Here is a 16547-nt window from a genome sequence, read left to right as displayed (position 1 = left end):
CAACAGCCAATACAAACTATCAGCTTCATCACGTTGCTTGTTTGTCTTTGAATCTGAGGGTACAGTGCTAAGAAAAAACTGAGGGTCTAGACTGTAATTCCCCATCTCTTCCTTTTCTCTCTTTTAAAAACAGTAACTACATTTAACCTTCTTAAGTTTTATTAAGTAAAATATGAATAAAGAAGGAGGCCGTTAATAGAGGAAGGATAATCTAATATAACAAGAGTACCATTCCATGGATTCTCAGAGAATCCTCAATTATTCAAGATATTACTTAGGTAGTTTCTGAAGCACAGGATTACAATTTTATTCAGCACCTAAGAGTTGAAATCAAGAAGTCTGGAGAGAGAACTGAAGCATTAGATCTCTTTACCACTCCCCCATGGCAAAGCTGAGGCCTCTGTTAATGCCCCAGCCTCCTGTTCACCCCAAACTCAGCTATGCTTCCCAAAGAAGCTCTGTAGCTGGCTCTTTAGCCTCCTGAAGTAATGCTGGCCACAGAACAAGAAGTCCTGGGTCTCAATATTCAGTTATTCCCCCACAGCGATAAGTTGCCCCCAAGCTGTATACTGGGGCCTAGCATTACCACTGTTGTCAGAGCAGTCTCTCCAGTTTGCCCAAGCCTAACGATACAAAAATATCCCAGTTTCTCATTATGACCTAAATCTTACCAGAAGACTGCTAGATGATGGGCTGTAGGTGTTTTAACTCTCATGGTTTACAGATAAAAAAATGCGTGAAATCACTAAATGCAGAGACTGGAAGCCAAGAACGTCTATGCTAATTCTACTTCTGCCTGCAGCAGGGTTCTCCACACTCTCTGGTCTAGAAAGTTTGTTGAGCGCTCTTCCGCAGGCTCCTTTACTTGTGCCAGACAGGGATAAGAGCCATCTACCAAGAACTAGTATTTGTGAATCACGCTGATGACAGGAAGTGGTAAGAACTGTATAAGGGATTTGCTACAGCAAACATCTCTAAGTATGGAAGTTTCTGAATATTCATTTTCTTCAAATACATGGAAAGTCAGTTCCCCTTTGAAGGTAATCCACAAATTCCCCATAAAAATAATACACCTCCCTCATCAAAAGACGATACACAATAGGTATTTTCTGTGATTTGTCAGTTAGACATACCTGGCCAGCTGAACCAGAAGAACAACAAGTGAACGAATTCCTTCTCCCATTAGACTGTTGAGTTTAAGCTCCTCATAGATCAGATGAAGAACAAAGAAAATAGCAGGAATGTGGGTGAAAAGGAGGGTTGAGGAATCCAAGCTAAGGCTCTGTGAAAAGTCGTCCTTTGGAGGTGAAATTTCCAGAGGTTCCAGTCGCAAAGCTTTGGCTACAGGATGAGACTCAAAATTCCTATGGTAATCTGAGTTCAAGAGATATTCCCAGTCCTAGACCAAAAAAAGAGGAAGAAGAGGCACAGGTTCCATACTAAGCATAACCTTCCAGCCAGATAACTCCAAAGCATTTTTAGAGAGGAGGTTTTGCCCTACACAAAACTAATATCAATGTGATTGTTCTGTGGCAAATGTGCATGAGTATCACAAACCCTGCAAGCTACAGAGGACAGAGACTCAAGTGGTTTTTTGGGTTTTTTTTTGCTGTAGTGCCTAAAAGAATCAACAAAACCTTAGATTTAAGGGAACAAGATGAATGCAAACAGATTTAGAGGGCCTTCTTTGCAGCACTATTCTGTGCATGAGTCTTGATTGAGTATTTGTACAATTCACCCAGCACTCCCAGTCTTTATTGTACCTTCCCTGCCATAGCACATCAGGCATTAGATCCTGACCTACGTTTCATGCAGATAATGATCTGTAACCCCATGGGCTCACTGAGCTGTCCACCCGCAAAAAGTTAATGGCATGATTGGAGCCCCATAGTTTGCAAGCCTCTTGTGCAAGGTATCTTGGAATGATTCTAAGCTTCATCCACTTTACTGTTTGACTATACAAAAACATCCTATTTCTATCTATGCAAAACCCAGTGAATCAGTCTTGAACACTCCACTAAATTCTGTAAGAATCAATGCATCCAGTTAAGTATGTAATTTGATGCTCCTAACGTGCTAAAGGTGCTGAGTGGCCAGGAGAGTGAGCCAACTTTATTTTAAAGGGATAAAGCATCTAGGAGAGATTTGACATTGTCAGGAGACTACCTAGGGTTGCTGTGTAATTCATAATAGACCATTCCTGAGTACAACTTACTTCTCTGACAGTAAGGCCCTGACAAGAAAGAGCACATGATACCAGCCACTGCATAAGGCAACATAACTTTTTTTCCTCCAAAGGCTTGTAATCTCAGATGAGCTCAGATGAAATGTGCCACTCAAATGGCATTTCCTCTGGCTTGGCTATTTTATTAAACAAAAAGCAGACTCTTATTTGTAAAACAGAACAATTTCTTACTTCATCTGACCCCGTTTCTGATGGCCTTGCCTTCTTTGGAGCAATAACTGGCGAAAGTGATCCCTCAAAATCAAGCTGCAAGAAACAAAAAGACCAAAAACAGTTCAATACTAGAATTTGCATGGTTGCATAACTGAATCAACAATCACAATATCTGAATTCAAACTAAGCATTACATGACATTGCATTAGTATTCTTATATTCTGCTTTCACGTAAAACTTATACTACAATTGCATTTTTCTATTCACAGCTAATTAGCCTAATGTATGGTGCGCAGATTTCATAGCTGCCTAACATCTGATATTTATTAGGCTAGAAGAAATATTGTGGATGAGTTAGCGCTAGTGATGGAGGTATATTTTAATTGCTTTCATTGCTATCCACATATCTATGTGGTTTGTTTTCTGTAACTATTGCAAACAAATTTGCTAGCAGGAAACTCACAGAAAACTGCAAATACATTCAGTAAAACAGTTGCAAAAAATAGAACTTTAAAAGCTGTAATTCAAAAACTGCATGGAAAACCCTCCTTGGGTAACAGCAACCTGAACTATGACCTGTGCTTCCAGTCAAATTAAGCTTAATATGGATTTGTTGAATCAAACCTTTAATGTAATACTGTCAGTAATGAAATGGAATAAAGTCTTCATAATTAATTTTTATTAGACCAAAACAGTTGGTGGTAAGTACATTATAAATATATGATAAATACAGCTTAAAATGTATACCTGAAATTTAAAAACATGGAACTGATTCAGTGGCATCTTGTTATTTAACAAAGGATACACACTATTTCTGACTTTGAATGTTTCTCTAAATATTTTGAACCTTGAAGAATTATCAATAGTATTAATATAAGCTAGCAAATCGAACTTATGAGCTTGCTTACATTTCGTGTCCAAGCTAATCTCTCTGTATTGTAACCCATCATATTCATGAGACATGTTACAAATAAATTCCATTCTGAGTGATAGCTTGGTCCTCCTGGAGCATTATAAGCATTGTACCATTTGACAAGCATCTGTACAGCTATCTCCTTGGGCAGGATAGATTTGAGCCCTTGCAGACATCTTTTCACTGTTAGGAAAAAAAAAAAAAAAACAGACATATTTTGCATGTTACTTCCTGGTACTACTCTTCCCATCACTGTTGGAAATCTCTACAGCTTTTGGACCTATTTTAACTTTCTGGAAACTCTTTCAAGACAAGCCACACCACACAACCTCTGTCAGCTGTTCATTTAGTTCAGGCTGAGCACAGACCATCTAATTCACCACGCAAAAGGAAAATTTATTTTGCTGTTCTAAACGTTGCTGCTCTTTCATCTCTGGTCCACAGAAAACGTCATTTAAGCAAAACAAACAAACAAACAAACAAACCACCCCACCCTTTCAGCTCACTCCTGAAACTACCATGTGTCTGAACTGACATCTCAAACCTTACTCAAGCTATAATATACACAACAGCAGAGAACAGCGCTACCTAAAGAACAAAGGAAATTGAGAGTCCAGCTGGTGAGACACTAAGAAAGCAGCAGAACACACCTAAATAAGTAGTAGCAGTTCTAGAGGGTAAGTTAATGGAGCTTGGAATACAAAGTACTGAATCATTATAGTCTAAGCAATGCATAAACTACTGCCTTAAAAAAAGATCTCTCTCAAAAATCATGGAACATATTTCCTGTGATGGATGCTGATTCATACCTAATTCTGAAGTGGCAATTTCAGGAATCGTAATCCGAACCATCGTATTATTACTGAGTTCCTACAAAAAAAACACACACAAAAAAGAAAGAAAGGTAAGTGCTGAATCATAAAATGCATCTTCAAGTAAAAACAGTGCCCTTTTCCATCAACACGGAACTCATTTACACATTAAGCCTATTCCTAACACTTGACTATTTGCTACACTGAAGACCTGCAACCTTGGATGCTAGCTCTATGAAACACTTAAAATGGTTCTTGAACTGCATCACTTGAATGAGCCAATTAACTTCAGTGAATTCTACGGTACGCTGCAGAGAGAAAAACGTGGAAGCACCAATGCAGGTGTGATATTTCACTGTGGCTCAGGAGCTGTCAGCAACATGTCACTATACAGCAGAAGTAAATTTGACCCTCATTTTGCTTTGATAACAAAGCAGTGACTCAGCCTACAAGAGAACACCTACCAAAGTTACTCTGTTGTGGACAGGATCTCTCAGAGCATGAATGAAAGTCCCAAGCTGCTGAAAAGTACAGTCCTCAATGTAAGATGAGTCATGAAGTTTGGAAGAATCCCTTAGCTCTGGAACTGGTGACAACAGCACACCCTGCAAAGTGACAAAATGATTGTCTTACTATGGTTAAGAGGATCTGAGCAAAAGAGTGCTAAAATTACCATTTTTAATGTACTAGTTAGCATTTTGAAAACAACTGTCTTTCAAATTTCTATCTCAGAAATTTTATAAAATCAAAAAAGGGCAGCACTAAATATACGCAGGTTAACCCCTGGTTTATTCAGGGGCTATATTGGAGAAGAAATAAAAAAAAGTTTAGCTCAAGAAGATATCCTCAGAAGTTTTTTAAAAAAATCAGTTGAAGAAGAAATGCCCATCTTTTAATTGCCAGACAGACATTAAACAAACAGGTTCAAGCGCCTTTTCAATTTACTCTGTCAACTATTCAAATATTTTGAGCAGCACAAGGTTAGACTTTCCATCACATGCCCAGCTTAGTCCCCAGCCACCACACTACACATTCATTTATCCTAACGTGTCAACACATCCAGGCTAAACAGGGCAGTGGAATAAGGGTCTGGGGTAGCCCTGGATGGAGACTGTGGATATGCAGCGTCAAAACTAAGGTGGAAAAAAGAAAAGCCACAGGGTTTGATGAGCCACTGATAAGAGAAGCAGAGTTTTAAGGAGTCTTCACAACAGTGAGGCAAGGTTCAAAGTAACACAGACTTTCTCTGGCAAAACACCTACAGGTTCTCTCTCCACCAACATTTGTCCTCTATTAAGCAATGAGAAGGGACTGGAGACCCCTCTGCAAGACAGTCCATATATCTGTCTTCAGATTTCATGCAGTTAAGAAACAGGTATATCTCAGAGTGTTTGAAAGCTTCATTATTACACGCTCTGAAATGTTTATGGGGAAGCTTTTATGTAGAACTATTCATTTTTAACTACAAACCACTCCCAAATAGAATATACTAACAATTAATACCATTTCCACTACAACTGAGACAAATCTCTCTCCATAAGAGTAACAGAATATTCATGAAATTTATATTCACAAAAGAATATGTTCTGGCAAATAAGTTTCCAGTTACTTGGCAAGTTGCGTCAAAGCTGCTACAACTAAACTCTCTTCAAATCAGGACTTTTTTTTCCTTACCTCTTCTAGGGGCCCCAGATGCTTATTCAAAGGCTTGGATGGAGTGCTGATACTATCCAAAGGAGTACTTGGCCGAGGCATTTGGTTGGACATGGTCAGGGATGGAGCAGGCAGTCCAGGAATAAAAACCTTTCCCACCTTTTTGTGTAGAATATATAGGAAAAGATATAGCTGGTTTTCATGACTTTTTCCAACAGCTTGCTTATAGATACGGACACTTTCAGTTTTTAACATCTTAAAGGAAACGTTTTAAGGAAAGTGGATATATATGGAAACTAAAGCCTCTAAAGATGAGATTAAAAATTGCCTAAGTTACTTCCTTTCTTCAGATGACAACACACTGGAAAAGTACCATATAGGTCATTATTGCCACAGGTCTACTTCCACTAAGAGTTCTGGCAGGGTTTCACTGAGAAAGCCCTATTTTCAAAGGGCATAAAAAAAAAAAACAAACAAAAAGTACAAATTCCAGTGTCCAAGTTTTCTGTATACAGAGAAGGAGCACAGTACATCTCTCTACAATTAAAAGAAACAATTTTAATTATTTTGATTTCATTGCGCCCATCCTAATAACAACCCTTTGTAAAGCAAGATAATTTGACATCTAAAACTTTCTGGCCTGCCACAGTGAAGTTTGAAAACTTTTAGTTTAGGAGATACCCTTACTTTCAATATTCTTGAAATTTTCTTTTTTTAAAAGCATTTTATTACTTTAATCTTTTGCTACTACAGAAAACAAGCTCAAGGGATTATTTAATTGTACCACAAGGTGCCAATGATTCTTCAGAACTGTGTTTCCAGCACTGCACATGAATTGCACTTGATACAAGGGCACATCCACCTTCCTAAGTAAGTCACAAGTGAGAAGCATTCTACAGTAGCTTAAAATGAAACCTCATGAGGTATGATGCACCCAGCATCCCGTTGCACAGCCCAGTTTGTAACCAAAGATTCAAACACTTATTTTGGGACAGAAAAATTGTGAGTATATTCAGTTACTTACCCGAACCACTCCAGAATATAGCACTAGATTTCCGCTGCCTTCCAGAACCAGCAAAGTATCAATGCCCTGTAAGAATCAAGCATCATATTCAGCTCCTCGTGTTTAAGTAAAAAGATGACAATTAGATGACAAAAGTGACAAGCAGAAAGATACTCCACAGTGGTACCTACCTGCACTGGAGCTGCATCCTTTGCTTGAATATTGGTGACAGAACCAAAGATCAACTGTGACTTATCGTTACTCTCCTGAAATTTCACACAGCTAAAGATTTGAGAAAACAACAGGAAACATATAAAAGGACTGTTCTTCTATCTGGTCTTATAGAAAGAAGACAGAAAATTAAAGCTGTGTTGCATGTTGCAGTTACTTTTATTGTGGTATAGCTGGTTCCTTCCTCCTTTCTTTGCTTGTTTTGCCCTGCTAATCAACTTACTTTTACTCTGGTAGTCTAATTAAAATCCCCAATGGACTTCTACAGGGTAAAGTTGGAAATAAATAAGAATACCATTCAAAGTACAGCAAATGCTGTCTTGCAATTTCAGTCCAAACTGTCTATGCTACTGTGGTTATAAACACGTCTTATGACAGTCAGACTGATGTACCTTATGTTATCATTACAGATTCCACTAGCTGGGGGAATATGTATGTTAAAACCCATATCTAGCTAGTAATTTTTAAGAGTGCTCCCCTTTGTTCAGCTGTCCCCAAGATATGCATGGGAATGCTCACCGCAGCTGGAGCTGGGATTCCACTAAAAAGCACAAGAACTTTTGCCCACAGAGGTCAGTGGTAATAAACACTTTTGATGCTTGGGAATTCTTCTCTCTGTAAATAAGACACAGTGATCAGCAGAGTGTTTGGTCCACTATAAAAATGTTAATGGAGGAAAACATGATGTCCAATAAACTGTTGGGCCACACTGAACTTCAGTTAGCAGCGCATCAAGTGGCCAGAATGTGCCAGTCTGTTTCAGCCATTACTCTAGAAACTAGTTTTCCAGCATCCCAGTCTTCATATTCCCTACTTTTTGGTGTGCACAGCACATGCTAATTGGCTTTATTCTCTAGTTAAATCTTAAGTTTTATGCTTCAGTTTGGCATTCCACCCATGGTCATACTTCCTTGGAGGCAGCCGTGCCCACTGAAAGCTGCGTTATCTGCACAGCACACCAGAACAGTTCACTGCTAGATATGCCGCTATCAGCCATCTCACATTCAATGCTGCAGACTGACACTGGCACAGACAACAGCTAAGGAACTTGAGCAAATACAAAGTTACAGTTACGGTCTGATACAAACAAAAAAGGTAAGTCTAACACAGAGGCAGTCGGTGGCTCTCCCCGGCCTCAAGCTGCACTTCCTTTTCTGACAATTAGAATGAGCTTCCCCCAACAGACATGCAGAAAGAGGGGTATAATCCCTATTTATAGGGTGTTTCTCTGTCTCCCCTCCTTGTGCTGGATCAAATGGAAACAGGAACCTTCTACAGCTCTAGAGATACGTTTTAACTCAGTCAGAAATAAGACAAAGCCCTTATGTGCACTACACCCCTTTTGGTGGTGATGGAGAAAAAGGCACTCCACCTAAAAGATTACAAAAACCCAAAGCAATGATCAGGTTTGAACCTACTTTGCTTGAGATACCTCACGAAATCACTCTCCAGCACAGAGGGCCATGAGCCAGAGTAACACAACAAGTAAAACTGTTCCCAGTGCCTAATCCCCTTTTCAAAGCAGAGCTAGGCACTTTGTGAGCATCATTTAAAAACAAACAAACAAACAAAAAAAAAAAAAAACAAAAAAACAAAAAGAGACTTGGAAGTACAAGTCCACTCATCCATTTTAAGAAGGCACCATTTGCAAAAAGCATACATCAAAACAGGCTGTCATTTTAATTTATTTTTTCCCCAGTGGAAATCCAGAACCTCTGAAATCCAAACACAAGCACCTAACCTCATGTTTGTGATGGTTTCTGTCCACAGATGATCTATACACAGCTCTGGAACAATTGGTTCAGTTTCTGGTATAAGGAAGGAATCACTGGAAGTGCTGTTTGGAGAATGGGTAATACTGTGCCTCTTCGGTGACTGAGCGTTACTGGAAAAGTTGAACCTCTGCACTCCTGAGAAAGAGTGCACTCCCAGGGCAGGGGAGTGAGAGCGGCTGCAAACCAAGACATAAAACACTACTGAAATGTGGACTTACAAAAGCACTTACAGAATTCCTGTTAAGCTTGGGAGCTCATACAGTGGCAGAGAATTTGAAAACAAAGCAACCCCCTCACCCAAACCCAAGAAAGTAGCTAGTTCAGTATTAGCCTCCTTTAGCAATACACCCTGGCATAGGAAAACAATTCTCTAATTCAGTTCCAAACATCTCTGTCTGAATCCAATAGATGAGATTTCAACAGAAAGAAAACCAACATTTTAGTTGTGCGGGCCATTCTGTGAAAAATCCACCCCCACCTGTTCCTTCTAAATACAATTTGTTTCAAAAATACTAACTGAAAACTCTCCTGGGACTCTAAAGACCTGCAGATAATTCCCAACTGCCCTACTGACCGGCTGTGTGACCAGAGGACAGTCTCTCTGGCTAACGCACACCAGTTACCCTCTTGTACTGTGGGGACAATAACACACTCGGCTCACAAGAGCATCCCCAGGAGGCTTTCAGGTGCTGTGAGAATGGAGGCACATACACCTCAGACGAAGAGAACTGTAAGACCAGAGAAAAAGACAGCAATACAAGGTGTACCGCCTATTCTATAGCTCCTATTCTTTTGGCATTGTCTGTCTTCACAGTATGTTCAGCACTCACCTCAAAGCAGCCATGTTGGAGATAGATGGTGAGCGGGACTGCATGCTGGGTGATGACACGGATCTGCTCTGGCTGTGAATAGACGAGTAGTTCTGGAAAGGGGAAGCCACAGGAGAGTCGCCTTTTGAAAGGCTCCTGAGATGAGCGGTCAAAGAGCTGCTGGTGGCCACATGCTGCGGCGTGCCCATCTGTTCGGCAAACTTCAGCACTGTGTTCTGCTCCTGGGAGAGAAAACAGAGTGCTCTGTGCACAAACAACATACAAGCAACAACACAGCCAGGAAGACACTCAAACAGCTTCTTTCAACAAGTAGATGCTACGTCTTCGGACCAAGCTGCTGCCAGAGCTGTTCAATCTTCTGCTCTAATTTCAGACTACTTTAAACTAAGACTCCTCACTGAGTCCATGCAAACATGCCAGGGAGCAGTCTTACTGCCTTGCACTCAGTGCACGTGAGGCATATGGAAGAAGAGGTGGGATTATTCAAGCTATTTCCTTTTATGCATAGGTAGAAGTTACTCCTTCCAACCATGTCTTCTCCCTCACAGTCAGAGAAATTACTCCTCTGGTTTTCAGGGCAGTAAGTCATTGCTTTTCTTGGAGAAGAAAACTGCTTAAGCAGAATCCAAACCTTCTGGTATCATGCAAGTAACATCATGATAAGCACAGCATCCTGCATGACTATCACCACTGCGCAAGTTATAACTTTGCATTTAGTATCAATAAGCGATTGGGAAACTTGATCCTCCGACTGTGATACAGGCAAACACATGAAAGAATCTGCTTTTTTAACATCTTACCCTATTATATGAAATAAATCACAAATATCAGGCACTTTGACAGACACATGCATAAGGGCGTATAAACACACTAAAGTTTTTCAATAATGATGTTTAGTCAACAATAAATTTGTACCTCTGGCTTTACTCTACGAAGAGCCCAAACAGTGTGTAAACTCTGAACAGTATCATACGTCATCATGATGGAAGGTTCAGCATTGAGAAATACAATCCTCAAGGTGTAATCAGCAACATACTGCACTCTGGCAGAGCCAAACACACCTGATAAAGACACAGTGATCAGGTTAATTTCAATTAAGGCAATAGGATCATTTCTGTAGCAGCATTATCAATTACAGGGCTGGCATTTTTCATACCCTCTGCCACACTGATGGACTCCAAGTGACACATCTAAAGATGTAAACCTACCTCCAGACTTGCAGACAAGAGGCGTTATCTCATCTAATGGATGTAGCATGCTGAACATAGTAGGCAAAGGTTCTCTGGAAATAAACAGAAGAAAATATGTTCAAAAACAAATTTTACAAAGTGTAGTTGCTCTCTCTTGTAGCTGGTACATCTGCTGTGATTCCAAAACAGCTCCTCAGACCTTAACAAAGTCAGAACCTGAAATCTAACACAGAGACATATATTACATTAACGGGAGCTTGCTGGATTCATTGAATAAGTCAAAGAGTGGTATATCAAACAGGATGACTTGGTCTTGGTTCGTGTCTTCTCACAGCACTGGAGAATGACCCCACCTGCTGGCCACATGAGAGACTTTGGCTGGCCCAAATGAACAGAGCTAGCACCAGCTGAGTTACGATGATTCTCTGAGGCCTGGGAAAAAAGGTGATACAGTAGTAGGAAGAGGAGAAAGTTCTTCTAACCCTGACTCGACTGAAGAGCTTGGGTTCCACAGCTCCCCAGGGTCCCAGTCCAGCAGACATCCCTGAGGTAATTTTTCATCTAACACAGGGTAGCAATCAAGCCAACCATTGATGGTGGCAGGAGCAAAAGGGGAATTTTTGTGGAAGGCCAGATTGAGTACAGTCAACCAGGATTTTTGCAAAGCACCAGAGAGCAGGAAAGCCTGGGACTGGTGCAACTTTACTCTTTATTGGACCACAAAGAGGTCCAGTGCAGGCAGGTAGCCAACTGCTAGCCACCAGAAATAAAACATGGGGTAGCAGGCTGGAAGATCCTGAGCCATGGCCAGGGGTTCAGATCCAATGGAGCAGGTTTCCCAATTCTTTGCCTAACTCAGTTCTTAACTGGACCAGGACACTTCACTATCCCCACTGATAAGACGTGGAGAATGCACCATACCCACACACTGAATAGGCCATCTAAGCTAACATTTAAGCTGGTACTAAAATTAAAATGGAATACCCACTTCAGTTAGCTTGAGCAAAGATTTTTCAGGTGATCCCCTCTTGAACATTTTGAAGATCTCTACTTTTAATCCCAACTTTTCCAAGGACTAGAGAATCACAGTGCCTAGGATGGACACAAAGTCCAAGAGAGAGCAAACAGATATTCAGGCTGCTCATCAGCATACCAACCAACTCTTTATTCTGTCTCTCGGCTGTATGTCCAGCCATGAAGCACAGGGTCTGCAACCCTAACCAAATATGTGGAGGAGACTGGGCAGCGGAGACAGCTGACATCAGGGAGGGATGCTCTATCTATTCAAAGCATTTTGCAGCCGAGAGAAAACAATTTCTCCACAACAGTCCCTCAATGAACCATCAAATTCACAGCCTGGAACTAATTCCAGGACAAACCGTAATGAAATTGGGTTAGTAATACCCTACCTGCCTCCCATACCCTGTTCCCAGGATCATCACTCCCAACTAGTTCTTAAGACAACATAATATCAGATACAGAGTTATGGCTGTTAGTATACAGCCCCCTCCTGCAAGTTCATGATGTTTCACCCAACTTCTAAGTTCACTTGTCCCTGAGAATCACACGGACCCTTTCATTATCGCTCTTCAGCTCTTGCACTCATACATTAGAGTAGCAAACAGTCTATAATGAAACAGTCAAAAGCCACTAACTACATACCTGGGTGGACTTGGAGGCATTTCATGTGAAGAACTACTGCGCTCAAATAACAAACCATATTTTGTTGGCCAGACATTTGCCACCTATAAAAAATTAAAAACATATTTATGACAAATAAATCAAGTTCTTACTACATTGCATGTCTGAATATCTTCTTATAACAAAGTGAGATGTTAAGGCTTTTTTTGATAGGAGTGTAATGTAAATCAGAGCCCATTCTCAAACTATGAGGATGGCATACCTGTGCTTTCCCACATCCTACATCTGACTGCTGTTACTATTCAGATCTGATAACATAACAGACTTGTCTAAGTCTGTGACCTTGCAATCATGTAGAAATGGCTGCAGCAGTTTAAGTTTAATCTCCATCTCACAGCCTGTTGCCACCCATACCTTAGCTAGCAGAATGAATCAGGTGAATATTCTTGATACACTCCAATTCTCATAGGTCCATTCCTTTGGGCAAGCTTCTAAGGTTTTGTTATTTCATCAAAAAAACTTGCTCTGTGACCCATCATTACAATGCCTGAGAACCCTCAAAGTACAGGACATCAGTATAACAAAACATTCTTAGATAACTCCACAGGAGTTTTCAGTTCTTTTCAAGTAGGCTATAGGCAGGACTAGAATGAAGTATGCTAACACCCAACTACAAAGTCACACTTTAATCAGCTTTGTCACATTCACCCTCTGGAATGAAGAATTCATGCAGTCACCGACAATAGCTTCATATATGCCTCCCCACCCCAATATCCTCTACAACCAGATAAATGGACTTTATTTGGGGAAAAAAAAATAAATAAAGCACGTACCTGAAAAGGTAAAGCAGCAATGTAATCCTTTCCCTCTATGCTATGCACATTTATACACGAGTTCTGCAATATGCAGATACATTTCTCTACTATTTCATTGCTACCTGAAACTGGGGAAAAACACACAGTGAAGTTTCTGTATTTCCTTAGATATCTCCTATATACAAAATATAAACTTGTTCTGGGGGGAAAGGGGGTTCTTAACATAGCAGTTCTTGATGACTAAACTTCTCGTGCCAAGCAAACTAAATTCGAAGTATTTGCTCAGCATTAAAATAAGCATAAAACTTACCTTCAGATTTTTCAGATTTTTCCTGGGGTATAGTGAAGTCACACCATAAGGCCTAAAGCCAAATACAATACAATTATTTCTGAAGAACAATCTGATGTTACTATTGAATTCGATCTTTCTGTATTTCATAAAATAAACCCACCTTAGAACCCTGAAGCACCTTTTGAAAATGGTCAGCTAGTATCCTTTAGCTAACATGCATTCATTCAATTGCTACCTTTCCACATTTTCGTACCTGTAGGACAGGACTGTCAACAGTGAAAGCCTTATAAACAGTAGATGCTTGGTTTTTACTTCCTTTGCTCCAAATGACCATATTGCTGGCCACATACAGCTCTTCATCATAGTCCACTTCTTCCCCAACAGCGCTGACACCTTTCCTCAACTGCCAGCTTTCCTGAAAACCAAGAATTTTAGGAAAAGTTACAAGATTCAATCAATAGCAGGACAATAATCTAATAAGCAGTGGTTGGTGATAATTTCTCAATGATCATTTTTAAGTGATGACTTTACTTTTTAAATAAATTGACCAAATCAAGTTAAGATTTTTGGAAGCTACTGAAAAGCAGAATAAGCATTGGTTTGCACTCCTGATGTTTTTCCCTGCTTCCTCCCTTTTTTTAAAAAAAAGAAAAAAGGTCCCACAGTCAAAGCCAGAAGAAAGTAATTTGACATAGTGGGACAGATGAAGAATAAAAACAAGTCTTTATTAGCAAGCGCTGTGCCTGCTGTTCTCACTCTGCCTCCAGCGCTAAATCCAAGAAGCACCCTTCAGGAGCATCCTGCTTCACTGCTGTCAGCAAGTACAACGGATTCGGTGCACCAGCTAGCAGCCTGTTGTTTCTGAATAACACAAACAGGACCGACTGCAAGCAATACCCGATGGGGTCAGACCGATGGTCCATCTACCCATCATCTCCAACAGCATCAGCAAGAAAAGCTATTTAGGGAAAGTGCCCGAGCCTGGCCACTTCTTGCTCTCTATCCCGCTGCTATCCGTAACCACCGCATTAGAGGGCTTGTTCTCTTCCTGTTCTATTTAGTGTCCATTTATGGGCCTGCTGTCTAACCCTTTTTGGAGCTGTATGGTGCTGTCTGCCTCCACAACTTTCTGTGGCAGTTAGTTCCATAAGTTCTCTCTTTTTTTTGTGGGTAAAGAAGTAGTTTCTAGCATCTGCTTTAAACCAATTTCTCATTAATTTCAGCAGGTGCCCCTCCGGTTCCCTCACTACCATGTAATTTGGGGGGCAGCAGCTCTACATTCACCCTCCTTATCCTGTAAACCTTCACTGTATCCCTCCTCCCTGTTCCCCCTTAAAACGGGGGGTCGCGGTCTCCCTAGCCTCTCCTCGTGGTGCAGCTGCCCAGACCCCTTGGGGGGGGGGGGGGCCCTTTTCTAGCTCCTCTGCGCCCTTGGGAGGAGCGCAGGGGTGTCGGACCCGTGCTGAATGGGGCGCGCAGAGGCTTTACGCTCTCCGTGCGGATGACGCCCAACACTTCACTGGTTTGCTTGAGTTGGTTGGGGTTCTTTTTAGCCGGTGCTGCTTTGAAGGACCGTCAGCAACCGCTTAAGACCTCTTCCCTGAGCTGTGGCCGCCCGATCCCAGCTCGGCATCGCGGGGACAGAGCTCGGACAAGAGGCAGAGTTTAGAGGAGAGTCCGCGGCCTGAGCACGACAAACTACGAAAAGCAGAAAGAGGTTCCCCGGCCCCTTGCCCCACCCCCACCCCCCATATATATATATATATATATAAATACACACACACACATATATATATATATATATATATTTTTTTTTTAGGGTAGTCCCGCAGGCGGCTGCCGGAGCCGCCCGCCCCGCGCCCGCCACGCTACCCTGCGCTTCTCGTGGATGGTGACCTCCTGCAGGGAGCCCACCAGGCCGGCGGCACCGTCCGAGGACCAGAGCTCGGAGGCCGGCTGCAGCTGCCGCAGCTGCAGGGTCAGGGCGTGCGGGTGGCGCTGGCAGTGCTGGCGGCCGCAAGGGGCGAACTCCTGCAGGTCCCCGGCCGCAATCATCGTCGCCCTCTCTTCACACTTGTCCGACATGGGGGCCCGATATCAACATTATTTCTGCAACGGAGACGAGGCGCACGGTTAAGCACCCCCCCACACCGGCAGGCCCCTGGCAGGGCCGAGCCCAGGCTCCGGCGGCGGCGGCAGCGGCAGCGGCGGCTTCTCCTCACATGGGCGCGGCCATCTTGGCGCTCCCACAACCCCGCGCGGCGCGGCGGGACGGGGCGCGGCGCCATGACAACGCCGAGGGGGCCGGGAGGGAAATGGCGGGCGGGGCGGCGGGGCCGTCGGAGGGTTTCTCCGCGGCTATGGCGCCGCGGCGGGGCAGGGCTGTCCCCCCGCGGTCGGGCGGGGAGGCGCCGCAGCCGGCTCCGGGGGCTGTGCGCTTTCGCCCTCGGGCCGCCCGGGCGATGGCCTCAGGCCCCAGGGCCAGAGCTGAGCCCTGCCAGGGGCCTCTGCGGGGCTGCGGCCGTGTCTGCTAAAAGCTGCCGTGCTGAGGGAAAACCGGCTTCAGACCCGCACGCGCGCTCGCTGGAGCCTTCCTCCATTCCTCCCGCCGCCACGCAGCCGTCTCTTCCCGGCTCCGGAGCGTGCCGGGTCTGTGGGCTCCTGAGGAGGAAGGGTAGTCATGGCACAACTGAGTAGCTGAGCGGTGTTTCCAAAGGGCCTTGCTTGGGTGGTACAGCCATCTCCATCTTCCAGGCAGCATCGCTGGCATGCGATTTCAGCAGGCATTGCATCAAGGCTACTCTCAGTCCAGGCTCTCTGCAAAGAGTCAGGGCAGGATTGCAGCTATTTCCAGATCCCATTTGCTAGCCAAGGCAGCTAACGCCAACAGTACTAACCATTAAGATTCATTTCATCCTCAACAAGTTGTCTTCATCAAGGGACTGGCTTGCGTTGCCACACTTTGAAACAAAGAACATGTGAGCTACAAAACAG

At 42.8% G+C, this 16547-nt stretch overlaps 1 protein-coding gene across 1 annotated transcript in view; it reads right to left on the bottom strand.

The window, feature by feature from the left end:
- ANAPC1 (anaphase promoting complex subunit 1) overlaps positions 1–15734 on the bottom strand; it is a 42589-nt gene extending 26855 nt beyond the window's left edge. Inside the window, exons 1-18 of the mRNA XM_067292875.1 lie at positions 15426–15734; positions 13807–13968; positions 13572–13623; positions 13280–13389; positions 12468–12550; positions 10824–10897; positions 10531–10676; positions 9616–9836; positions 8752–8961; positions 7530–7625; positions 6971–7061; positions 6801–6866; positions 5798–5935; positions 4588–4728; positions 4121–4181; positions 3307–3494; positions 2417–2491; positions 1134–1399 (exon numbers count right to left, since the gene is read on the bottom strand). Coding sequence (XP_067148976.1) covers positions 1134–1399; positions 2417–2491; positions 3307–3494; positions 4121–4181; positions 4588–4728; positions 5798–5935; positions 6801–6866; positions 6971–7061; positions 7530–7625; positions 8752–8961; positions 9616–9836; positions 10531–10676; positions 10824–10897; positions 12468–12550; positions 13280–13389; positions 13572–13623; positions 13807–13968; positions 15426–15638 — 2393 coding nt within the window. The 5' untranslated portion in view covers positions 15639–15734. The remainder of the gene's footprint in view (positions 1–1133; positions 1400–2416; positions 2492–3306; positions 3495–4120; positions 4182–4587; positions 4729–5797; positions 5936–6800; positions 6867–6970; positions 7062–7529; positions 7626–8751; positions 8962–9615; positions 9837–10530; positions 10677–10823; positions 10898–12467; positions 12551–13279; positions 13390–13571; positions 13624–13806; positions 13969–15425) is intronic.
- Positions 15735–16547: the final 813 nt, after the last annotated feature.

This window comes from Apteryx mantelli, chromosome 3, assembly GCF_036417845.1.
Source record: "Apteryx mantelli isolate bAptMan1 chromosome 3, bAptMan1.hap1, whole genome shotgun sequence".
Taxonomy (NCBI): domain Eukaryota; kingdom Metazoa; phylum Chordata; class Aves; order Apterygiformes; family Apterygidae; genus Apteryx; species Apteryx mantelli.
This window is presented reverse-complemented; position numbering and strand designations above follow the sequence as displayed.